This window comes from Phyllobates terribilis, unplaced genomic scaffold, assembly GCF_046119375.1.
Source record: "Phyllobates terribilis strain yellow unplaced genomic scaffold, ASM4611937v1 Scaffold_4__5_contigs__length_816908805, whole genome shotgun sequence".
NCBI lineage: Eukaryota > Metazoa > Chordata > Amphibia > Anura > Dendrobatidae > Phyllobates > Phyllobates terribilis.
The window spans coordinates 782,645,014-782,672,794 of record NW_027362764.1 but is presented as its reverse complement, the minus strand read 5'-3'; the positions used below and the strand labels follow the sequence as shown (position 1 = coordinate 782,672,794).

At 46.5% G+C, this 27,781-nt stretch overlaps 1 protein-coding gene across 1 annotated transcript; it reads right to left on the bottom strand.

The window, feature by feature from the left end:
* Positions 1-765: 765 nt before the first annotated feature.
* Positions 766-27,781, bottom strand: PSCA (prostate stem cell antigen). The gene is made up of 3 exons (XM_073679947.1): positions 27,618-27,781; positions 12,108-12,212; positions 766-1,138 (listed from the first exon to the last, which is right to left on the bottom strand). The coding sequence occupies exons 2-3, from the start codon at positions 12,181-12,183 to the stop codon at positions 900-902; spliced, it is 315 nt and encodes a 104-aa protein (XP_073536048.1). The 5' UTR covers positions 12,184-12,212; positions 27,618-27,781; the 3' UTR covers positions 766-899.

The window sequence follows — 27,781 nt, the reverse complement described above, 5'->3', positions numbered from 1 at the left end:
CGTAACCTCCGGTCCTCCCACGACCTCCTTCTCTCCTCCTCACTTATTCGCTCCTCAATGCAATCGCCTCCAAGATTTCTCCCGAATATCCCCCGTCCTATGGAATTCTGTGCCCAACACGTCCTATTATCCACCACATCCGGATCCAACAGACGGAACCTGAAAACCCAACTCTTCAAGAAAGCTACAGCCTGCAATGACCCCGCTGCCTCCTCAACACCGGAGCTGCTGCAACCCCCCAACCTACTGTCTCCTCCCCCATCCTGTAGAATGTAAGCCCACAAGGGCAGGGTCCTCTCCCCTCCATACCCGTCTATCAGAGTTCACTGTATTGTTTACTGTAAGTGATATTTGTATTTTGTATGTAACCCCTTATGTACAGCACAGGGGAATCAATGGCGCTATATAAATTAATAATAATAATTCTTGTTCTCGGCTTCCCAAGTCAAGTGACTTATCGTCTCCTCTCTAAATACAGAGGTGTCATCTGGACTCCCACAATGCACTGCTTCCAGGTAACAGAAAAGCAGCAGAATTGTGATTGCAGCTCTGGATGTAATTGGAGACGTGCAATAGGTAAAGCGAAATATTTTCCTATAAAATGCTCCGGACACTGAATCCCAGACCAGTAAACGATGACGAGGAAATACTGTTTGACGACATTTATTAAAGTGACATTTGCAAATTTTGCTTCTACATTAAGTATTGATGGTGCAGCCGATACAGTCGCCCCTGTGATTCGCTTTATCTGGATCATCTCCCTGTAGATCTGACCCTGCGATGCACCCGCGGCTCGGGGCGAGGCTTCTGGACCTCCTGCCTCGCCGATGTCACCTGTTCCCCGTCCCGTCCTCCATCACACAGCAGCGATGGATCCGTTCATTCCCAGTGCTGGCGCTTTACACGGCACAGACGGCGCTCAGGAGGCCGGAGACGGCGATCAGCAGGAAGGCGCCGCCTGCCAAGACACTGCTGCCGCTTCCCACATACGGACTGTTAACGTCTCCGAGCTTCTCATTGTTACACAGGTCCGAAGTGCAGCAGCTTTCTGTGGCTGACACAATGGTGAAGTTCTGGGAAGCATTAATGCAGGCGGCGGAGCAGAACTTATTCATATACGTCACTATGACACCATCAACTGCGAGAGAAGAAGAGAGAAGATGTGAGGCCAGACAAGAATACCATCATCACTGTGTACAGCCGGTACGATACTCCAGAGCTGCACTCACTATTCTGCTAGTGCAGTCACTGTGTACATACATTACATTACTGATCCTGAGTTACATCCTGTATTATACTCCAGAGCTGCACTCACTATTCTGCTGGTGGAGTCACTGTGTACATACATTACATTACTGATCCTGAGTTACCTCCTGTATTATACTCCAGAGCTGACCTCACTATTCTGCTGGTGGAGTCACTGTGTACATACATTACATTACTGATCCTGAGTTACATCCTGTATTAAACTCCAGAGCTGCATTCACTATTCTGCTGGTGCAGTCACTGTGTACATACATTACATTACTGATCCTGAGTTACCTCCTGTATTATACTCCAGAGCTGCACTCACTATTCTGCCGGTGCAGTCACTGTGTACATACATTACTGATCCTGAGTTACATCCTGTATTATACTCCAGAGCTGCACTCACTATTCTGCTGGTGCAGTCACTGTGTACATACATTACATTACTGATCCTGAGTTACATCCTGTATTATACTCCAGAGCTGCACTCACTATTCTGCTGGTGCAGTCACTGGGTACATACATTACATTACTGATCCTGAGTTACCTCCTGTATTATACTCCAGAGCTGCACTCACAATTCTGCTGGTGCAGTCACTGTGTACATACATTACATTATTGATCCTGAGTTACATCCTGTATTATACCCCAGAGCTGCATTCACTATTCTGCTGGTGCAGTAACTGTGTACATACATTACATTACTGATCCTGAGTTACCTCCTGTATTAAACTCCAGAGCTGCACTCACTATTCTGCTGGTGCAGTCACTGTGTACATACATTACATTACTGATCCTGAGTTACATCCTGTATTATACTCCAGAGCTGCACTCACTATTCTGCTGGTGCAGTCACTGTGTACATACATTACATTACTGATCCTGAGTTACATCCTGTATTATACTCCAGAGCTGCACTCACTATTCTGCTGGTGCAGTCACTGTGTACATACATTACATTACTGATCCTGAGTTACCTCCTGTATTATACCCCAGAGCCGCACTCACTATTCTGCTGGTGCAGTCACTGTGTACATACATTACATTACAGATCCTGAGTTACATCCTGTATTATACTCCAGAGCTGCACTCACTATTCTGCTGGTGCAGTCACTGTGTACATACATTACATTACTGATCCTGAGTTACCTCCTGTATTATACTCCAGAGCTGCACTCACTATTCTGCTGGTGCAGTCACTGTGTACATACATTACATTACTGATCCTGAGTTACATCCTGTATTATACTCCAGAGCTGCACTCACTATTCTGCTGGTGCAGTCACTGTGTACATACATTACATTACTGATCCTGAGTTACATCCTGTATTATACTCCAGAGCTGCACTCACTATTCTGCTGGTGCAGTCACTGTGTACATACATTACATTACTGATCCTGAGTTACCTCCTGTATTATACTCCAGAGCTGCACTCACTATTCTGCTGGTGCAGTCACTGTGTACATACATTACATTACTGATCCTGAGTTACATCCTGTATTATACTCCAGAGCTGCACTCACTATTCTGCTGGTGCAGTCACTGTGTACATACATTACATTACTGATCCTGAGTTACATCCTGTATTATACCCCAGAGCTGCACTCACTATTCTGCTGGTGCAGTAACTGTGTACATACATTACATTACTGATCCTGAGTTACATCCTGTATTATACTCCAGAGCTGCACTCACTATTCTGCTGGTGGAGTCACTGTGTACATACATTACATTACTGATCCTGAGTTACCTCCTGTATTATACTCCAGAGCTGCACTCACTATTCTGCTGGTGCAGTCACTTTGTACATACATTACATTACTGATCCTGAGTTACATCCTGTATTATACCCCAGAGCTGCACTCACTATTCTGCTGGTGCAGTCACTGTGTACATACATTACATTACTGATCCTGAGTTACCTCCTGTATTATACTCCAGAGCTGCACTCACTATTCTGCTGGTGCAGTCGCTGTGCACATGTATTACATTACTGATCCTGAGTTACCTCCTGTATTATACTCCAGAGCTGCACTCACTATTCTGCTGGTGCAGTCACTGTGTACATACATTACATTACTGATCCTGAGTTACATCCTGTATTATACCCCAGAGCTGCACTCACTATTCTGCTGGTGAAGTCACAGTGTACATACATTACATTACTGATCCTGAGTTACCTCCTGTATTATACTCCAGAGCTGCACTTACTATTCTGCTGGTGCAGTCACTGTGCACATTTATTACATTACTGATCCTGAGTTACATCCTGTATTATACTCCAGAGCTGCACTCACTATTCTGCTGGTGCAGTCACTGTGTACATACATTACATTACTGATCCTGAGATACATCCTGTATTATACTCCAGAGCTGCACTCACTATTCTGCTGGTGCAGTCACTATGTACATACATTACATTACTGATCCTGAGTTACATCCTGTATTATACTCCAGAGCTGCACTCACTATTCTGCTGGTGCAGTCACTGTGTACATACATTACATTACTGATCCTGAGATGCATCCTGTATTATACTCCAGAGCTGCACTCACTATTCTGCTGGTGCAGTCACTGTGTACATACATTACATTACTGATCCTGAGTTACATCCTGCATTATACTCCAGAGCTGCACTCACTATTCTGCTGGTGCAGTCACTGTGTACATACATTACATTACTGATCCTGAGTTACATCCTGTATTATACTCCAGAGCTGCACTCACTATTCTGCTGGTGCAGTCACTGTGTACATACATTACATTACTGATCCTGAGTTACATCCTGTATTATACTCCAGAGCTGCACTCACTATTCTGCTGGTGCAGTCACTGTGAACATACATTACTTTACTGATCCTGAGTTACATCCTGTATTATACTCCAGAGCTGCGCTCACTATTCTGCTGGTGCAGTCACTGTGTACATACATTACATTACTGACCCTGAGTTACCTCCTGTATTATATTCCAGAGCTGCACTCACTATTCTGCTGGTGCAGTCACTGTGTACATACATTACATTACTGATCCTGAGTTACATCCTGTATTATACTCCAGAGCTGCACTCACTATTCTGCTGGTGCAGTCACTGTGTACATACATTACATTACTGATCCTGAGTTACATCCTGTATTACACTCCAGAGCTGCACTCACTATTCTGCTGGTGCAGTCACTGTGTACATACATTACATTACTGATCCTGAGTTACATTCTGTATTATACTCCAGAGCTGCACTCACTATTCTGCTGGTGCAGTCACTGTGTACATACATTACATTACTGATCCTGAGTTACATTCTGCATTATACTCCAGAGCTGCACTCACTATTCTGCTGGTGCAGTCACTGCGTACATACATTATATTACTGATCCCGAGTTACATCCTGTATTATACTCCAGAGCTGCACTCACTATTCTGCTGGTGCAGTCACTGTGTACATACATTACATTACTGATCCTGAGTTACATTCTGTATTATACTCCAGAGCTGCACTCACTATTCTGCTGGTGCAGTCACTGTGTACATACATTACATTACTGATCCCGAGTTACATCCTGTATTATACTCCGGAGCTGCACTCACTATTCTGCTGGTGCAGTCACTGTGTACATACATTACATTACTGATCCCGAGTTACATCCTGTATTATACTCCAGAGCTGCACTCACTATTCTGCTGGTGCAGTCACTGCGTACATACATTACATTACTGATCCTGAGTTACATCCTGTATTATACTCCAGAGCTGCACTCACTATTCTGCTGGTGCAGTCACTGTGTACATACATTACATTACTTATCCTGAGTTACCTCCTGTATTATACTCCAGAGCTGCGCTCACTATTCTGCTGGTGCAGTCACTGTGTACATACATTACATTACTGATCCTGAGTTACATTATGTATTATACCCCAGAGCTGCACTCACTATTCTGCTGGTGCAGTCACTGTGTACATACATTACATTACTGATCCTGAGTTACATTCTGTATTATACCCCAGAGCTGCACTCACTATTCTGCTGGTGAAGTCACAGTGTACATACATTACATTACTGATCCTGAGTTACCTCCTGTATTATACCCCAGAGCTGCACTCACTATTCTGCTGGTGCAGTCACTGTGTACATACATTACATTACTGATCCTGAGTTACATCCTGTATTATACTCCAGAGCTGCACTCACTATTCTGCTGGTGCAGTCACTGTGTACATACATTACATTACTGATCCTGAGTTACATCCTGTATTATACTCCAGAGCTGCACTCACTATTCTGCTGGTGCAGTCACTGTGTACATACATTACATTACTGATCCTGAGTTACATCCTGTATTACACTCTAGAGCTGCACTCACTATTCTGCTGGTGCAGTCACTGTGTACATACAGTATATTACTGATCCTGTGTTACATCCTGTATTACACTCCAGAGCTGCACTCACTATTCTGCTGGTGCAGTCACTGTGTACATACATTACATTACTGATCCTGAGTTACATTCTGCATTATACTCCAGAGCTGCACTCACTATTCTGCTGGTGCAGTCACTGCGTACATACATTATATTACTGATCCCGATTTACATCCTGTATTATACTCCAGAGCTGCACTCACTCTTCTGCTGGTGCAGTCACTGTGTACATACATTACATTACTGATCCTGAGTTACATTCTGTATTATACTCCAGAGCTGCACTCACTATTCTGCTGGTGCAGTCACTGTGTACATACATTACATTACTGATCCCGAGTTACATCCTGTATTATACTCCGGAGCTGCACTCACTATTCTGCTGGTGCAGTCACTGTGAACATACATTACATTACTGATCCTGTGTTACATCCTGTATTACACTCCAGAGCTGCACTCACTATTCTGCTGGTGCAGTCACTGTGAACATACATTACATTACTGATCCTGAGTTACATTCTGTATTATACCCCAGAGCTGCACTCACTATTCTGCTGGTGAAGTCACAGTGTACATACATTACATTACTGATCCTGAGTTACCTCCTGTGTTATACTCCAGAGCTGCACTCACTATTCTGCTGGTGCAGTCACTGTGTACATACATTACATTACTGATCCTGAGTTACCTCCTGTATTATACTCCAGAGCTGCACTCACTATTCTGCTGGTGCAGTCACTGTGTACATACATTACATTACTGATCCTGAGTTACATTCTGTATTATACCCCAGAGCTGCACTCACTATTCTGCTGGTGCAGTCACTGTGTACATACATTACATTACTGATCCTGAGTTACATTCTGTATTATACCCCAGAGCTGCACTCACTATTCTGCTGGTGCAGTCACTGTGTACATACATTACATTACTGATCCTGAGTTACATTCTGTATTATACCCCAGAGCTGCACTCACTATTCTGCTGGTGAAGTCACAGTGTACATACATTACATTACTGATCCTGAGTTACCTCCTGTATTATACCCCAGAGCTGCACTCACTATTCTGCTGGTGCAGTCACTGTGTACATACATTACATTACTGATCCTGAGTTACATTCTGTATTATACCCCAGAGCTGCACTCACTATTCTGCTGGTGAAGTCACAGTGTACATACATTGCATTACTGATCCTGAGTTACATCCTGTATTATACCCCAGAGCTGCACTCACTATTCTGCTGGTGAAGTCACAGTGTACATACATTACATTACTGATCCTGAGTTACCTCCTGTATTATACCCCAGAGCTGCACTCACTATTCTGCTGGTGAAGTCACAGTGTACATACATTACATTACTGATCCTGAGTTACATCCTGTATTATACTCCAGAGCTGCACTCACTATTCTGCTGGTGGAGTCACTGTGTACATACATTACATTACTGATCCTGAGTTACCTCCTGTATTATACCCCAGAGCTGCACTCACTATTCTGCTGGTGCAGTCACTGTGTACATACATTACATTACTGATCCTGAGTTACCTCATGTATTATACTCCAGAGCTGCACTCACTATTCTGCTGGTGCAGTCACTGTGTACATACATTACATTACTGATCCTGAGTTACCTCATGTATTATACTCCACATTATGTGGTGCTCTTCCCCGTTCACCTCTTGTGATAAGACAGCGCCCAGCCCGACATCTGACGCCTGTCTGGACAACAAACTCCTTAGAGAAATCCGGTGCCTCTGGCGCAGGCTGTTTTCACAGGGCTTACTTCAGTTCCTGGAAGGCCGTCTCAGCTTCTGGAGACCATTTAGCCATAGCTTCAAGGAGGTCCATCAGAGGGGTGGCTATCATGGCGAAGTTAGTGATGAACCGGCAGTAGTAACCCACGATGCCCAACAACATCCTGACCTGCTTCTTTGAGATAGGTTGCGGCCAACTCTGGATCGCGTCAACTTTACTTATTTGGGGCTTTATTTCGCCCCTGCCTACAACAGCCCAAATATTTGGCTTCCTCCATGCCCATGGCTCATTTCTTCAGGTTTATGGAAAAAAAACCCTTCCATAGAGCATAAAGTATCTCCTGGATTTTGTGCAGATGGCTTCCCCAATCCTGGCTGTAGATCACGATGTCACCCAGGTAGGCCACTGCGTACTTTTTGTGGGGAGCTAGGATCTGGTCCATGGCTCTCTGGAAGGTGGCCGGAGCTCCCTGCAACCCAAACGGCATCCTTGTGTGCTGGAAACAACCGTCTGGCATTGAGAAGGCCATCTTCACCGAGGTACCTTGAGACATGGGAATTTGCCAATACCCTTTCGTGAAGTCAAGGGTGGTAATGTTACTAGCCTTTCAATCAGTTTATCTACTCTGGGCATTGGGTAGGTGTCGAACTTCGAGACCTCGTTGAGCTTCCTGTAGTCATTACAGAACCGCCACTCCCCATTTGGTTTTGGCACCAAGACTATGGGACTGAATCAGCTGCTCTTGAACTCATCAATGACCCCCAGGCTAAGCATCTGCTTCACCTCTTTCAAGATCACTTCTCGACTTGGCTCCGGAATCCGATAAAGTTTCAGGTTGACGCGAACATGAGGCTCTGTGAGTACCTTATGCTCTATGACCTGAGTGAGATCTGGCAACTCAGAAAACAGGTCTTTATGCAGCTGCAACAGCTCCCGACATTGCTGTTTCTGTGAGTGAGACAAGGTGTCCGCTACCTTAACATCTTCCACGCTGACTTCAGACTTGGCCACCAGACAAGGAGCCTCTATGGGTTCTCTGTCATGCTATGGTTTAATCAGGTTGACATGGTAAACCTGATAGAGCTTCCTTGGTTGGTGGATTTTATAGTTGACTTCACCAACTTTCTCTATCACCTTATTGGGGCCCTGCCACTTGGCCAGGAACTTGCTCTCCACCGTGGGTGAACTGTCTCACCCTGGCTGATGTATTATACACCCTGGACTGTGCTTCCTGTGGCTTGAGTAGGTGCTCCTTCACAATGGGCATCATGTTGGTAATCCTTTCTTGCAACTGGGCAACATTCTCCACCACGGTTCTATACGGTATAGTCTCAGCTTCCTAGGACTTTTTGTCTACATCCAAGAGTTCTCAAGGCTATAGAGTAATTCAAACAAGGAGAAGTCTTTAGAAGCTTGGAAAACTTCCCTGACGGAGAATAACAGATAGGGAAGCAGACAGTCCCAGTCATGGCTGTCCTTCGCTGCTTTCCTCAACATAGCCTTCAAGGTTTTGTTAAACCTCTCCACCAGTCCATTCGTCTGGGGACGGTACACTGAGGTTCTGAGTTGTGAAATCTGCAGTGCCTTGCACAATTCCCTCATGACCTTCGACATGACGGGGCTCCCTTGATCCGTCAGTATCTCTTTTAGCAGACCTGTTCAAGAGAAGATATAGAGCAACTCCCTAGAGATACACTTTGCTGATGAATTTCTTAGAGGTACCACCTCTGGGTACCGGGACCACCAATAAATATTGTTATCCTCTTGTGGACTTCACCAGGGGCCCACTAAATCCGTCGCTATGCGTTCAAATAGAACCTCGATAATGGGCAATGGTAGTAGGGCAGCAATGGTAGTAGGGCACTGCGAAAGTGGGCCACCGAGGAGGTCATCTGGCATGTGGGGCAGGAACGACAATAGCTCATATTTTCTCTCTAACACCCTGGCCAGTAGAATCTCTGGAGGATCCGTTCCTGCGTCTTATCTGCCCCCAGGTGACCACCCAACACATGGGAATGAGCCATGTCCAACACCTTGCGTCTATAGGGCCCTGGCACCAGTAACTGCTCTATCACCTCACCCCTTGGCTTGGTTCTTTTATAAAGCAGATCCCCATTCATAGCAAAATGAGGTAACTGACTTATCGGCCCTCGGCTCATGAGGCACTCTATTTAACACTGTCACATTTTCAAACGCCCCTTTAAGAGTTAAGTCCCTGAGTTGGCAGTTCCAAAGTTTCCATCGGACAACTCCAACTCAGGGATGTTGGCCTCAGGGGATGCTACCTCATCCTCATTGCCAATAAGCACACACAAGGGAAACTTGTCCACTACGGTCTGCGATGAGGCTTCTTTAGGGGTGACCTGGTTGTTGTTCGAGCAACCAGGCATCCCTGTTTTCCTCTACATGTCCCAGAACAATGCAAAGTCCCATCCAATTATTATGGGGTGTAACAAGTCCCTGACGACCCCGATCTCATGGGACTTGGTACCACAGTCTGTTCCAATGGTCACTCTGGCCCTGGGTAGTTCTTGGCGTCTCCGTCTATACAGTGAACGCCCACGAATTTGTCAGGGATCAACTGGTGGGGAAGTGTAGCGCTGCTCATGGTCACCAGACTTCCCGAGTCCAAAAGTCCAAGTACCCTTTCCCCATTAACTGACACGGCACACGCCTGCGGCCCCTCGCCGGGTTGACAGTCCACACTACAGGCCGGGTAGGCGTAATAGGAACAACGTTGCCCTAGGTTGCAGACCATCGGTTCCGAGGACATAGGACACCGGCTATGTGTCCAGGATTGTGACATCGCCAACAGACTACATCCTTAACAACAGCCTTTGGCGGAACCTCAGCTGAATTTTGACTCCCCCCGTATGTGGCTCTAGCCCTCCTCCGTAGTGAGCCCGCCCCCTTTTGGGTATTCCAGTACTGGGTAGTGATGGTGTCCTGTTTCCTGAGGGATTTCTAGACAACCTGGTACCTCTCCACTAGACCAACTAGGTCGTCCGCGTTCCGAGGGTCATCCTGGGCAACCCAAGTCTGCACCGTCCTGGGAAGGGAATGAATGAATCTGTCCATCACCACACGTTCGATCATTTGGTCAGGAGTAGAAAACTCTGGCTGCAACCACTTTTGGACCAGCAGCAAGTCAAACATTTGTGACCTAGGGGGTTTTGTCGCCGGCATATGCTCAGTGGTGGACTCGTTGGGCTTTAACTGACATAGTCACTCCCAGGCGTGCCAAGATTTCGGCCTTTAACTTGGCATATTCCTTGGCATCCTGTAATGCTAAGTCATAATATGCCTTTTTGGTTTTGCCTGTTAAATATGGCGCTAGCAACTCTGCCCACTGCCCTGGTGAAAGTCTCTCGCTCTCAAAAAACATGAGAAAAGCTTCCACGTCATACCAAGAGGTCATCTTCTGCATGGCCTGTCTTACCACCTTCTGGACGTCGGTGTCGTCACCTGGATTTGGGGGAGGGGCGGTTCCTCTGCTGCGGACCTCCCCTGCCAGGAGTTCCATCTACAGCATCAGGAGTTTATTTGTCTCTTGCTGGGCCTGCTGCTGCTCTCGGTGCTGCTGGAGCTGCTGCTGCTGTACCTGCTGCTCTCTGTGCTGCTGGTGCTCCTCTCGGTGCTGCTGGAGCTGCTGCTGCTGTACCTGCTGCTCTCTGTGCTGCTGCTGCTCCTCTCGGTGCTGCTGGAGCTGCTGCTGCTGTACCTGCTGCTCTCTGTGCTGCTGCTGCTCCTCTCGGTGCTGATGCTCTCGATACTGCTGGAGCTGCTGCTGCTATTGGCTTAGGATCAGGTGCTTGATCAGCTCCTCCATTTTGTCTGACCACTGTTCCATCCTTATAGCCGCCTTTACCCAGGACATGCAGTTTTCTGTAGCAGCTACACGTGTTCCTAGAACGTTGCCCGCATTCGAAACACCAACTGTGAGGGATCGACTCTGTGGGAGATGCTGGTTCACACACAAGATTCAGTTCGTTGATTCAAAACAAACAGGTGGTTTATTAAAAATTCAGGGTTAAAAAAATCAAACAGCCTCTTCCAAGTACAAAAAGGTATAACAGCGAGACAGCACTAGCAGCCTTAAATCAGATATTCCAAGACCTGGACTGGAGGTAAGTGAGCAGCTGATCCCACCCAGCTCTTTCAGCTGCTCGTAAAACCCGGACCCATAATCCGGGACAATTAAACACCTCTCAGCACTATGTGTGCTGGAGCCTGCTTCTCCGAGTCCTACATCACTGGCACCTCGGGGACACATACCTTCCATCCAGCTGCCACCTTACAAAACGAATACATGTTTGATATTTTCGTACTCGTACTGATGTGGGGAATCATATTACCAGGTCAGTTTTACCATTTAGTGACTATGGTAAATCAAAAAAAAAATTGTGGAATTGCACTTTTTTTACAATTTCACTGCACTTTGGATTTTTTTCCCATTTTCTACTGCACGTTATGGTAAAATCAATGGTGTCATTCAAAAGTACAACTCGTCCCGCAAAACAATAAACCCTCACACTGCTATATTGAAAGAAAATAAAAAAGTTATGGCTCTGGGAAGAAGGGGAGGAAAAAACAGAAAATCACAAGGTCATGAATGGGTTAAGTGAAGTAATAAGAATAATGTTTTCTGTAGTGTAATTTCTGTGACCGTCCATTCTGCACTTACTTCTCGCTGTCCCGCAATACGGGGTGGTGCCGCTGCAGTTTGCCACCGTCAGGCAGCGATCATCATAGAGCGCCATAGTGCAGGTGTAACAGAGCGCTGAGGAGCCTGAAAGCACAAGAACAACAATCATGGTCGGCACAAAGACTGACGGCAGCATCCGGCTGAGCTGTGTCTGATCTCACCGGCTGCGGCGCCCATAAGAGGGCGAGATTAGTGACATTCACAACATTCACAACGTCCACAATGTCCACAACATCCACAACGCTCACAACATCCACAAAGCTCACAACATCCACAATGCTCACAACATCCACAACGCTCACAACATCCACAACGTCCACAACGCTCACAACATCCACAACGCTCACAATGTCCACAACATCCACAACGTCCACGTCTACAACATCCACAACGTCCACAACGCTCACAACATCCACAACGTTCACATGCACAACATCCACAACGTCCACAACGCTCACAACATCCACAAAGTCCACATGCACAACATCCACAACGTCCACAACGCTCACAACATCCACAACGTCCACAACATCCACAACATACACAACATCCACAACATACACAACATCCACAACATACACAACATCCACAACGTCCACAACATCTACAACATCCACAATGTCCACAACATCCATAGCGTCCACAACATCCACAGCATCCACAACATCCATAGCATCCACAACATCCACAACGTCCACAACATCCACAATATCCACAATGTCTACAACATCTACAACGTCCACAACATCCACAACGTCCACAACATCCACAATGTCCACAACGTCCACAACATCCACAACGTCTACAACATCCACAACGCTCACAACATCCACAACGTCCACAACGCTCACAACATCCACAAAATCCACATGCACAACATCCACAACGTCCACAACGCTCCCAACATCCACAACATCCACAACCCTCACAACATCCACAGCATCCACAACGTCCACAACGTCTACAACATTCACAATGTCCACAACATCCACAATGTCTACAACATCCATAGCGTCCACAACATCCACAACGTCCACAACATCCACAACATCCACAACGTCCACAACATCCACAACATCCACAACGTCTACAACATCCATAGCGTCCACAACATCCACAACATCCACAATGTCTACAACATCTACAACGTCCACAACATCCACAACGTCCACAACATCCACAACGCTCACAACATCCACAACGTCCACAACGCTCACAACATCCACAATGTCCACATGCACAACATCCACAACGCTCACAACATCCACAACGTCCACAACCCTCACAACCTCCACAGCATCCACAACGTCCACAACGTCTACAACATCCACAATGTCCACAACATCCACAACGTTTACAACATCCATAGCGTCCACAACATCCACAACGTCCACAACATCCATAACATCCACAATGTCCACAACACACACAATGTCCACAACATCCCCAACGTCTACAACATCCATAGCGTCCACAACATCCACAACGTCCACAACATCCACAGCGTCCACAACGTCCACAACATCCACAATGTCCACAACATCCACAACGTCTACAACATCCATAGCGTCCACAACGTCCACAACATCCACAATGTCTACAACATCTACAACGTCCACAACATCCACAACGTCCACAACATCCACAACGTCTACAACGTCCACAACATCCACAATGTCCACAACGTCTACAACATCCACAACACTCACAACATCCACAACATCCACAACGCTCACAACATCCACAACGTCCACATGCACAACATCCACAATGTCCACAACGCTCACAACATCCACAACGTCCACAACGTCCACAACATCCACAACGTCCACAACGTCTACAACATCCACAATGTCCACAACATCCACAACGTCTACAACATCCATAGCGTCCACAACATCCACAATGTCCACAACGTCCACAACATCCACAACGTCTACAACATCCACAACGTCCACAACGTCCACAACATCCACAACGTCCACAATGTCTACAACGTCCACAACATTCACAACATCTTAAACGTCCACAACATCCACAACATCCACAACGTCCACAACGCTCACAACATCCACAACGTCCACATGCACAACATCCACAACGTCCACAATGTCTACAACATCCACAATGTCCACAACATCCACAACGTCTACAACATCCATAGCGTCCACAACATCCACAACGTCTACATCATCTACAATGTCTACAACATCCACAACGTACACAACATCTACAACATCTACAACATCCACAACATCCACAGCGTACACAACATCTACAACGTCCACAACATCCACAACGTCTACAACGTCTACAACGTCCACAACATCCACAACGTCTACAACATCTACAACGCTTCTATAGAGGGAAGTTCACACAAGTGTTTAAAACATCATCCGATTTTCATGCAGGAAGCGCAGACTCCTCAGCAGTGAATGTACAGAGCACATACAGCGTCCTGTAGAAATAATCACGATGTTACAATCAGATGCTGCAGGGAAGATCATTGTGTTTTCTCCTGATGAAGACCTGGGAGACTTCGAAACGCGCTGACAAATAACCTGTATTCCTGGATCTCCGACTCCTGTTCATCATTCATCAACTGGCAGCACAGAATTAACACATTTTTCTCCAGCCTATGCTGATATTACGGGACAGTACGGATATCACTGTGCATATCACTGTTATGGGGGCACTGTGGATGTCGCTGTTATTATGAGGGCACTGTGGATATCACTGTTATTATGGGGGCACTGTGCATATCACTGTTATGGGGGCGCTGTGGATGTCGCTGTTATTATGGGGGCACTGTGGATATCACTGTTATTATGGGGGCACTCTGGATATCATTGTTATTATGGGGGCACTGTGGATGTCGCTGTTAATATGGGGGCACTGTGGATGTTGCTTGTCAGTTTGTGTTCACATCTCATTCAGGGACATTCGTTATCAGACCAGACCAAAAGTTTGGACACATCTTCTCATTTAAAGATTTTTCTGTATTTTCATGACTTTGAAAATTGTACATTCACACTGAAGGCATCAAAACTATGAATTACCACATGTGGAATTATATACTTAACAAAAAAGTGTGAAACAACTGAAAATATGTCTTATATTCTAGGTTCTTCAAAGTAGCCACCTTTTGCTTTGATGACTGCTTTGCACACTCTTGGCATTCTCTTGATGAGCTTCAAGAGGTAGTCACCGGAAATGGTTTTCACTTCACAGGTGTGCCCTGTCAGGTTTAATAAGTGGGATTTCTTGCCTTATAAATGGGGTTGGGACCATCAGTTGTGTTGTGCAGAAGTCTGGTGGATACACAGCTGATAGTCCTACTGAATAGACTGTTAGAATTTGTATTATGGCAAGAAAAAAGCAGCTAAGTAAAGAAAAACGAGTGGCCATCATTACTTTAAGAAATGAAGGTCAGTCAGTCCGAAAAATTAGGCAAACTTTCAATGTGTCCCCAAGTGCAGTTGCAAAAACCATCAAGCGCTACAAAGAAACTGGCTCACATGAGGACCGCCCCAGGAAAGGAAGACCAAGAGTCACCTCTGCTTCTGAGGATAAGTTTATCCGAGTCACCAGCCTCAGAAATCGCCGGTTAACAGCAGCTCAGATTGGAGACCAGGTCAATGCCACACAGAGTTCTAGCAGCAGACACATCTCTACAACAACTGTTAAGAGGAGACTTTGTGCAGCAGGCCTTCATGGTAAAATAGCTGCTAGGAAACCACTGCTAAGGACAGGCAACAAGCAGAAGAGACTTGTTTGGGCTAAAGAACACAAGGAATGGACATTAGACCAGTGGAAATCTGTGCTTTGGTCTGATGAGTCCAAATTTGAGATCTTTGGTTCCAACCACCGTGTCTTTGTGCGACGCAGAAAAGGTGAACGGATGGACTCTACATGCCAGGTTCCCACCGTGAAGCATGGAGAAGGAGGGGTGATGGTGTGGGGGTGCTTTCCTGGTGACACTGTTGGGGATTTATTCAAAATTGAAGGCATACTGAACCAGCATGGCTACCACAGCATCTTGCAGCGGCATGCTATTCCATCCGGTTTGCGTTTAGTTGGACCATCATTTATTTTTCAACAGGACAATGACCCCACACACACCTCCAGGCTGTGTAAGGGCTATTTGACCAAGAAGGAGAGTGATGGGGTGCTACGCCAGATGACCTGGCCTCCACAGTCACCAGACCTGAACCCAATCGAGATGTTTGGGGTGAGCTGGACCGCAGAGTGAAGGCAAAAGGGCCAACAAGTGCTAAGCATCTCTGGGAACTCCTTCAAGATTGTTGGAAGACCATTTCCGGTGACTACCTCTTGAAGCTCATCAAGAGAATGCCAAGAGTGTGCAAAGCAGTCATCAAAGCAAAAGGTGGCTACTTTGAAGAACCTAGAATATAAGACATATTTTCAGTTGTTTCACACTTTTTTGTTAAGTATATAATTCCACATGTGTTAATTCATAGTTTTGATGCCTTCAGTGTGAATGTACAATTTTCAAAGTCATGAAAATATAGAAAAATCTTTAAATGAGAAGGTGTGTCCAAACTTTTGGTCTGTACTGTACATTGTGACCCCTTGTAGATTGTATACTGGCTCCAGATTCTGGAATATTATATGAATCTGCAGCTGATTTCGGCACGTTACTGATGGAAGGAGGATCAGGGTTTTTTCTGCAGACTTTAACTGTCATACGGTTATTTTGAAGCCGCAGCCACAATCCACAATGAGCACTGAGACCACTGGAGGGGATCAGGTCCCTGTACCCCTATAACCTAACACACAGCCCTTTCCGTGCAGACGCCCCTCTCACGCTTCTTCTTTGTACCTCTGGGACGTTCATTCTTCGTGCTCTGAAGAGCAGGAGATCTTTCCACTGGGCAGAACAGAGCAGTTATTGCTTGTCAAACCAGTAATGACAAAACCATCCCAGTCACGTAGACGAACCCGTACCCAGAACAAGCAGTAAACCAAAAACATTAAAATAACACAAACTGGTTCCTAACAGCAAAAACTGCACGATACACTGTGCCGAAATATCTCCTCTAGATACCACGGGTCACAGATACAATTCAAAAGCATGAAGTCTAAAGATATCATCTCTGCTCAGAAATCCTCCATCGCCAGAAGTCTGTCCTCCACCATCTAGAAGCTCCAAATCAGAAAACAAGGGACGGTGGAACCACTTTGAGGGTCACATCACCCTACTTTTCTACCATGGATGGACACAAAAGGCAGAAGATAAAGCACCAAGTAACTTTTATCCTAGGATGGGTCAGAGGGTCTTGATGATAGTCCACCTTTACTATCTATGCCCTAGTCTACTTCCCATGGTCTCTAGCAAGCAGTAAGATATTGTGTAGAGATATCATCTCTGCTCAGGTCTTCTCCATGACCCTAAATGTGTTCTCCACTATCTGGTAGCTCTGAATCAGAAAACAAGGGAGGGTGGAACCACTTTGAAGGTCACATCACTCTTCTTTTCTACCATTGCTGGACATGAAAGTCAGAAGAACAAGCATCAAGCCCCTCTTATCCTAGGAGGGGGTAGGGTCTTTGAGAAGGATCACCTCCATTTTGTCAACCTCCCATAGTCTATAGCAGCCAGCAACTAGTCTCAGATAACTCAGTTCTTCAACTTCAAGTCAGCTTGCTGAAGGTTGAAGGTATTCTACAAGGATTTGGCTCACACACACCCATACAAGTCTATGAGGGCATGTGACACATCGGACTGTCCTCGAATGTCATCAGAGTGCAGTCCGATGTACTCACACAGAGTCAATGGAGAAGATGGAGAAATTAAGTTCTCCATGTCCTTCTCACCTGTGCTGCAATTCTCTCATGGAACTCAGTACACTAGGTATTAGCATAATCAGCCCCGATACTCTCGGACTGCTGCGTGACCCCAGCATTAACATCCGCCACTGAAGGGTTTTCAGTTTAGACTATATGATATAGTAAATTGCTTATGTGTTGCAAGGTGCGACATAGTTTTTATGTCTGATCAGATGTCCAGAGATCTTATGCAAATACCTTTGGCCATGTAGACTCACGAGGAACAATAAAAACTCCAAGAATAACTGGAAAGTTGAAGGAACTTCAAACTTCCTGGATGGATTGGGACTCACGACTACTTGTCACATTGAGGATTAAGTCTATCTCATCCGCCTTTTCCCCTTCTTTACTACATTAGTCACATACCCCCGGCCTTACCTAGTTGGGCCATGCCGAGCAGCAACACAACGCTAAACACAAGGGTCTTCATCTTTTGTAGAGTCAAGTTCTTTGAGGGTTCCTTGAGAAGATTTTTTTGCCAACTGAGGCGTGAGACACCAGAAATAGAGTTTTATGAGAGGTGGACGGACCAGTTTTTCTTTGTTTCTTCCTTTTTTGCATATTTTTGTGCCTCAGTTATAGGTGTGACTTTCATCCTGCTGACCTTACCCACCCGCTACCTCCATTGTGTTATATCACTCCCTTCCTTCTACAAACACAACATATCTATATTAATGTAGGCTATAGGTAAAGTGAGACATTTCTGACAGGTCCATACATTATCTGTATACAATATTATATAATGAGGGTCGATGTTAATGATTGGCAGGATAATGGGGCTCGGTGAGAAGAGCACAGACGTCAGGAGAGGTTGCGATGACTCTTTCTAGGGTGATAAAAATAGCTGGGTAATAAGATTCTCCAGATCAGTGCAGTTACAGAGATGCCATTTTTATTTTTCCATCGATGGAACCTTGTAAGGCCTTGCTTTTTTGAGTCCCGAGGTGCAGTTTTTATGGTTACCAATATGATCATTTTTTATTGCATTTTTGGGGTAGGGTGCAGTGACGGAAAAACTTTAATTTACTCTACAGGTTCATTAACTTTATATTTTCATGGATTGGACTTTTTGCAGCAAATATGTTTGATGGTGAATCAAACTTTATCTTTTTTTATATTTTTAAACACTTTGTTACTAATTTTTTTAACTCCCTCTAGGGCAGGGTTCCCCAACTCCAGTCCTCAAGGCCCACCAACAGGTCATGTTTTCAGGATTTCCTTAGTATTACACAGGTGATAATTCCATCACCTGCACAGGCAACAATCCCATCACCTGTGCAATACTAAGGAAATCCTGAAAACATGACCTGTTGGTGGGCCTTGAGGACTGGAGTTGGGGAACCCTGCTCTAGGGGACATGAACCCGTGATCAATATATTGTAATACTTAAGTATTGTAGTATATCATAAACTTAGCTGAGCACTACAAATATAGAGGCGACGTTGGTCTTCAGTAGGTTCCCGCCTGCCTGGTAATCACATCGGCACCCACAATCTTGTCACAGGTGGAACACATCGAAACACGCACCATCAGAACATGCTACTTAAATGACACTTGGGCGTTTCCATACACATGCAACCTACATTTGCCATGCATATATAATTTTATTTTTTTTTTGAGGGGTTATATTCAGCATTTTTTTATTTAAAATTTCAGGATGACGTCTCCATTATTGTTAATTCTCGATAAAAATATCTAACTTGTCTCCGAATCACCATCACTGAGCAGTAACCCAGCTTTCCCAGTATCAGCAGTAAAAGTATCATCCATGAATAGTAACCCAGCTTTCCCAGTATCAGCAGTAAAAGTATCATCCATGAATAGTAACCCAGCTTTCCCAGTATCAGCAGTAAAAGTATCATCCATGAATAGTAACCCAGCTTTCCCAGTATCAGCAGTAAAAGTATCATCCATGAATAGTAACCCAGCTTTCCCAGTATCAGCAGTAAAAGTATCATCCATGAATAGTAACCCAGCTTTGTGAGCGTTATCACCAGTATCAAAGAGTATAATCTCTGAGCTGCAACTCGACTTTCTTAAAATCAGTAGCAGTCGCACAAAATATCGTCACTATACTAGTAGGTGGAGGAGAGGAATGAGTGACAGGATGACAGCTCCATTGTTCTCTTGATAAGACTTGATAAACATGTATAAGTTGTAAACAGTCAGCGCTAGTTTACAGAAGAAATCACCCATTTAAAGTTCTCTTAAAATAAGTAAAAACAAGAGAAATCAAATTTCTTATCCCCAAGTTTTATAGATTGGACGTTTTCTATATTACTCTGTGCTCCTCCTCCTCCTAGACCCGTCCTCTGCCTTCTACATTACTCTGTGCTCCTCCTCCTCCTAGACCCGTCCTCTTCCTTCTACATTACTCTGTGCTCCTCCTCCTAGACCCGTCCTCTGCCTTCTACATTACTCTGTGCTCCTCCTCCTAGACCCGTCCTCTGCCTTCTACATTACTCTGTGCTCCTCCTCCTCCTAGACCCATCCTCTTCCTTCTACATTACTCTGTGCTCCTCCTCCTAGACCTGTCCTCTGCCTTCTACATTACTCTGTGCTCCTCCTCCTAGACCTGTCCTCTGCCTTCTACATTACTCTGTGCTCCTCCTCCTAGTCCTGTCCCCTGCCTTCTACATTACTCTGTGCTCCTCCTCTTAGACCCGTCCTTTGCCTTCTACATTACTCTGTGCTCCTCCTCCTAGACCCGTCCTCTGCCTTCTACATTACTCTGTATTCCTCCTCCTCCTAGACCCGTCCTCTGCCTTCTACATTACTCTGTATTCCTTCTCCTCCTAGACCCGTCCTCTGCCTTCTACATTATTCTGTGCTCCTCCTCCTAGACCTGTCCTCTGTCTTCTACATTACTCTGTGCTCCTCCTCCTAGACCCGTCCTCTGCCTTCTACATTACTCTGTGCTCCTCCTCCTAGACCCGTCCTCTGCCTTCTACATTACTCTGTGCTCCTCCTCTTAGATCTGTCCTCTGCCTTCTACATTACTCTGTGCTTCTCCTCTTAGACCTGTCCTCTGCCTTCTACATTACTCTGTGCTCCGCCTCCTAGACCCGTCCTCTGCCTTCTACATTACTCTGAGCTCCTCCTCCTCCTAGACCCGTCCTCTGCCTTCTACATTACTCTGTACTCCTTCTAGACTTGTCCTCTGCCTTCTACATTACTCTGTGCTCCTCCTCTTAGATCTGTCCTCTGCCTTCTACATTACTCTGTGCTTCTCCTCTTAGACCTGTCCTCTGCCTTCTACATTACTCTGTGCTCCTCCTCCTAGACCTGTCCTCTGCCTTCTACATTACTCTGTATTCCTCCTCCTAGACCCGTCCTCTGCCTTCTACATTACTCTGTGCTCCTCCTCCTAGACCCATCCTCTGCCTTCTACATTACTCTGTGCTCCTCCTCCTAGACCTGTCTTCTACCCTCTACATTACTCTGTACTCCTTCTAGACTTGTCCTCTGCCTTCTACATTACTCTGTGCTCCTCCTCCTAGACCTGTCCTCTACCCTCTACATTAATCTGTACTCCTTCTAGACCTGTCCTCCACCTTCTACATTACTCTGTGCTCCTCCTCTTAGACCCGTCCTCTGCCTTCTACATTACTCTGTATTCCTCCTCCTAGACCCATCCTCTGCCTTCTACATTACTCTGAGCTCCTCCTCCTAGACCCATTCTCTGCCTTCTACATTAATCTGTGCTCCTCCTCCTAGACCCGTCCTCTGCCTTCTACATTACTCTGTGCTCCTCCTCTTAGACCTGTCCTCTGCCTTCTACATTACTCTGTGCTTCTCCTCTTAGACCTGTCCTCTGCCTTCTACATTACTCTGTGCTCCTCCTCCTAGACCTGTCCTCTGCCTTCTACATTACTCTGTGCTCCTCCTCCTTCTAGACCCGTCCTCTGCCTTCTATATTACTCTGTGCTCCCTCTCCTAGATCTGTCCTCTGCCTTCTACATTACTCTGTGCTCCTCCTCCTAGACCAGTCCTCTGACTTCTACATTACTCTGTGCTCCTCCTCCTAGACCCGTCCTCTGCCTTCTACATTACTCTGTGCTCCTCCTTCTAGACCTGTCCTCCACCTTCTACATTACTCTGTCCTCCTCCTCTTAGACCTGTCCTCTGCCTTCTACATTACTCTGTGCCTCTCCTCCTAGACCTGTCCTCCACCTTCTACATTACTCTGTGCTCCTCCTCCTAGACCTGTCCTCTGCCTTCTACATTACTCTGTGCTCCTCCTCCTAGACCTGTCCTCTACCTTCTACATTACTCTGTGCTCCTCCCCCTAGACCTGTCCTCTGCCTTCTACATTACTCTGTTCTCCTACTCCTCCTAGGCCTGTCCTCTGCCTTCTACATTACTCTGTGCTCCTCCTCCTAGACCTGTCCTCTGCCTTCTACATTACTCTGTGCTCCTCCTCCTAGACCTGTCTTCCTCCTTCTACATTACTCTGTGCTCCTCCCCCTAGACCTGTCCTCTGCCTTCTACATTACTTTGTGCTCCTCCTCCTCCTAGGCCTGTCCTCTGCCTTCTACATTACTCTGTGCCCCTCCTAGACCTGTCCTCCACCTTCTACATTACTCTGTGCTCCTCCTCTTAGAACTGTCCTCTGCCTTCTACATTACTCTGTGCTCCTCCTCCTAGACCCATTCTCTGCCTTCTACATTACTCTGTGCTCCTCCTCCTAGACCCGTCCTCTGCCTTCTACATTACTCTGTGCTCCTCCTCTTAGATCTGTCCTCTAACTTCTACATTACTCTGTGCTTCTCCTCTTAGACCTGTCCTCTGCCTTCTACATTACTCTGTGCTCCTCCTCCTAGACCCGTCCTCTGCCTTCTACATTACTCTGTGCTCCTCCTCCTCCTAGACCCGTCCTCTGCCTTCTACATTACTCTGTACTCCTTCTAGACTTGTCCTCTGCCTTCTACATTACTCTGTGCTCCTCCTCTTAGATCTGTCCTCTGCCTTCTACATTACTCTGTGCTTCTCCTCTTAGACCTGTCCTCTGCCTTCTACATTACTCTGTATTCCTCCTCCTAGACCCGTCCTCTGCCTTCTACATTACTCTGTGCTCCTCCTCCTAGACCCATCCTCTGCCTTCTACATTACTCTGTGCTCCTCCTCTTAGACCTGTCTTCTACCCTCTACATTACTCTGTACTCCTTCTAGACTTGTCCTCTGCCTTCTACATTACTCTGTGCTCCTCCTCCTAGACCTGTCCTCTACCCTCTACATTAATCTGTACTCCTTCTAGACCTGTCCTCCACCTTCTACATTACTCTGTGCTCCTCCTCTTAGACCCGTCCTCTGCCTTCTACATTACTCTGTATTCCTCCTCCTAGACCCGTCCTCTGCCTTCTACATTACTCTGTGCTCCTCCTCCTAGACCCATTCTCTGCCTTCTACATTACTCTGTGCTCCTCCTCCTAGACCCGTCCTCTGCCTTCTACATTACTCTGTGCTCCTCCTCTTAGACCTGTCCTCTGCCTTCTACATTACTCTGTGCTTCTCCTCTTAGACCTGTCCTCTGCCTTCTACATTACTCTGTGCTCCTCCTCCTAGACCTGTCCTCTGCCTTCTACATTACTCTGTGCTCCTCCTCCTTCTAGACCCGTCCTCTGCCTTCTATATTACTCTGTGCTCCTTCTCCTAGATCTGTCCTCTGCCTTCTACATTACTCTGTGCTCCTCCTCCTAGACCAGTCCTCTGACTTCTACATTACTCTGTGCTCCTCCTCCTAGACCCGTCCTCTGCCTTCTACATTACTCTGTGCTCCTCCTCCTAGACCTGTCCTCCACCTTCTACATTACTCTGTCCTCCTCCTCTTAGACCTGTCCTCTGCCTTCTACATTACTCTGTGCTCCTCCTCCTAGACCTGTCCTCTGCCTTCTACATTACTCTGTGTTCCTCCTCCTAGACCTGTCCTCCACCTTCTACATTACTCTGTGCTCCTCCCCCTAGACCTGTCCTCTGCCTTCTACATTACTCTGTTCTCCTACTCCTCCTAGGCCTGTCCTCTGCCTTCTACATTACTCTGTGCCCCTCCTAGACCTGTCCTCCACCTTCTACATTACTCTGTGCTCCTCCTCCTAGACCTGTCCTCCTCCTTCTACATTACTCTGTGCTCCTCCCCCTAGACCTGTCCTCTGCCTTCTACATTACTTTGTGCTCCTCCTCCTCCTAGGCCTGTCCTCTGCCTTCTACATTACTCTGTGCCCCTCCTAGACCTGTCCTCCACCTTCTACATTACTCTGTGCTCCTCCTCTTAGAACTGTCCTCTGCCTTCTACATTACTCTGTGCTCCTCCTCCTAGACCCATTCTCTGCCTTCTACATTACTCTGTGCTCCTCCTCCTAGACCCGTCCTCTGCCTTCTACATTACTCTGTGCTCCTCCTCCTAGATCTGTCCTCTAACTTCTACATTACTCTGTGCTCCTCCTCCTAGGCCTGTCCTCCACCTTCTACATTACTCTGTGCTCCTCCTCTTAGACCCGTCCTCTGCCTTCTACATTACTCTGTGCTTCTCCTCTTAGACCTGTCCTCTGCCTTCTACATTACTCTGTGCTCCTCCTCCTAGACCTGTCCTCTGCCTTCTACATTACTCTGTGCTCCTCCTCCTTCTAGACCCGTCCTCTGCCTTCTATATTACTCTGTGCTCCTTCTCCTAGATCTGTCCTCTGCCTTCTACATTACTCTGTGCTCCTCCTCCTAGACCAGTCCTCTGACTTCTACATTACTCTGTGCTCCTCCTCCTAGACCCGTCCTCTGCCTTCTACATTACTCTGTGCTCCTCCTCCTAGACCTGTCCTCCACCTTCTACATTACTCTGTCCTCCTCCTCTTAGACCTGTCCTCTGCCTTCTACATTACTCTGTGCTCCTCCTCCTAGACCTGTCCTCTGCCTTCTACATTACTCTGTGTTCCTCCTCCTAGACCTGTCCTCCACCTTCTACATTACTCTGTGCTCCTCCCCCTAGACCTGTCCTCTGCCTTCTACATTACTCTGTTCTCCTACTCCTCCTAGGCCTGTCCTCTGCCTTCTACATTACTCTGTGCCCCTCCTAGACCTGTCCTCCACCTTCTACATTACTCTGTGCTCCTCCTCCTAGACCTGTCCTCCTCCTTCTACATTACTCTGTGCTCCTCCCCCTAGACCTGTCCTCTGCCTTCTACATTACTTTGTGCTCCTCCTCCTCCTAGGCCTGTCCTCTGCCTTCTACATTACTCTGTGCCCCTCCTAGACCTGTCCTCCACCTTCTACATTACTCTGTGCTCCTCCTCTTAGAACTGTCCTCTGCCTTCTACATTACTCTGTGCTCCTCCTCCTAGACCCATTCTCTGCCTTCTACATTACTCTGTGCTCCTCCTCCTAGACCCGTCCTCTGCCTTCTACATTACTCTGTGCTCCTCCTCCTAGATCTGTCCTCTAACTTCTACATTACTCTGTGCTCCTCCTCCTAGGCCTGTCCTCCACCTTCTACATTACTCTGTGCTCCTCCTCTTAGACCCGTCCTCTGCCTTCTACATTACTCTGTATTCCTTCTCCTAGACCCGTCCTCTGCCTTCTACATTACTCTGTGCTCCTCCTCCTAGACCCATTCTCTGCCTTCTACATTACTCTGTGCTCCTCCTCCTAGACCCGTCCTCTGCCGTCTACATTACTCTGTGCTCCTCCTCCTAGACCCGTCCCCTGCCTTCTACATTACTCTGTGCTTCTCCTCCTAGACCCGTCCTCTGCCTTCTACATTACTCTGTGCTCCTCCTCCTAGACCTGTCCTCTGCCTTCTACATTACTCTGTGCTCCTTCTCATAGACCTGTCCTCTGCCTTCTACATTACTCTGTGCTCCTCCTCTTAGACTTGTACTCTACCTTCAAGATTACTCAGTACTCCTACTCCTAGACCCATCCTCCAGCTTCTACATTACTCTGTGCCCCTCCTAGACCTGTCCTCCACATTCTACATTACTCTTTGCTCCTCCTAGACCTGTCCTCCACCTTCTTCATTACTCTGTGCTCCTCCTCCTAGACCCGTCCTCTGCCTTCTACATTACTCTGTGCTCCTCCTCCTAGACCCGTCCTCTGCCTTCTACATTACTCTGTGCTCCTCCTCCTAGACCTGTCCTCTACCCTCTACATTACTCTGTACTCCTTCTAGACCTGTCCTCCACCTTCTACATTACTCTGTGCTCCTCCTCTTAGACCCGTCCTCTGCCTTCTACATTACTCTGTATTCCTCCTCCTAGACCCGTCCTCTGCCTTCTACATTACTCTGTGCTCCTCCTCCTAGACCCATTCTCTGCCTTCTACATTACTCTGTGCTCCTCCTCCTAGACCCGTCCTCTGCCTTCTACATTACTCTGTGCTCCTCCTCCTAGACCCGTCCTCTGCCCTCTACATTACTCTGTGCTCCTCCTCCTAGACCCGTCCTTTGCCTTCTACATTACTCTGTGCTTCTCCTCCTAGACCCGTCCTCTGCCTTCTACATTACTCTGTGCTCCTCCTCCTAGACCTGTCCTCTGCCTTCTACATTACTCTGTATTCCTCCTCCTAGACCCGTCCTCTGCCTTCTACATTACTCTGTGCTCCTACTCCTAGATCCGTCCTCTGCCTTCTACATTACTCTGTATTCCTCCTCCTAGACCCGTCCTCTGGCTTCTACATTACTCTGTGCTCCTCCTCCTAGACCTGTCCTCTACCTTCTACATTACTCTGTGCTCCTCCTCCTAGACCTGTCCTCTACATTACTCTGTACTCCTTCTAGACTTGTCCTCTGCCTCCTACATTACTCTGTGCTCCTCTGCCTAGACCTGTCCTCTACCTTCTACATTACTCTGTACTCCTTCTAGACCTGTCCTCTGCCTTCTACATTACTCTGTACTCCTTCTAGACTTGTCCTCTGCCTTCGACATTACTCTGTACTCCTTCTAGACTTGTCCTCTGCCTTCTACATTACTCTGTACTCCTTCTAGACCTGTCCTCTGCCTTCAAGATTATGCTGTACTCTGTCAGAAAAGATGCTTCATTTCATGGCAGTCAGTATGGAAGGAGGGACAGTAGGGAAGAGCTGAGCTTTATCTCGTTACAAACACATCTGTAACTGCAGCTCTCCTCTGACAGTGCTGTCAGCTCTGCTGTATCCCCTCCCCCCTCACTGACTGCTGTAAGATAAAAGCTGAAAGGTGTTATTAAGTTCTGCTCTACGCCCAGCACTTGTAATCACTCAGCAGTGAGAACAGTGAGAAGAGCATACTGTCTGTCATTATATGTCTCACACAGGAGAAAGCCTGGTCAAAGCTACAGGGGGTGTGTGTTCTTCTTCTCCCTGTATGTTGCTGCCTGCTTCTGATTGGTCAACATCATACAGGGGAAAAAGTAAAATAACTACAAAAATTCCCCAGAGACAAATTTCTGGTAGCATAAAATAAGTTATAACCTAAACTTTACAAGTTACAATCTCCATAACTGAGAGGAGAAATAAAAAAAACATTAAAATATGTTTTATTCAGCTCCACAGCTGCTATTCCATGATGTGGCCAGGTCTATCATGGTGAAAGGTCCTCATTAAACACAAGGTCAGTAATATGTCTGTGCATGAAGAGATGATCTCTGTCACAAAAAGGGGTTATTTGCACTTACATAACGTGTTTTACTCCATTTACTTCCAAAGCTGCTGGTTGTGCTCCAGCTCAGAGTCTGAAGACCTCGAGGGGCTGCCTGTCCTTATTTTGCAGGCAGGTCGTTAGGTTTTGACCCAAGTTCCTCTGATCTATTCATTAGATTTACATTATTTTACAATTCTT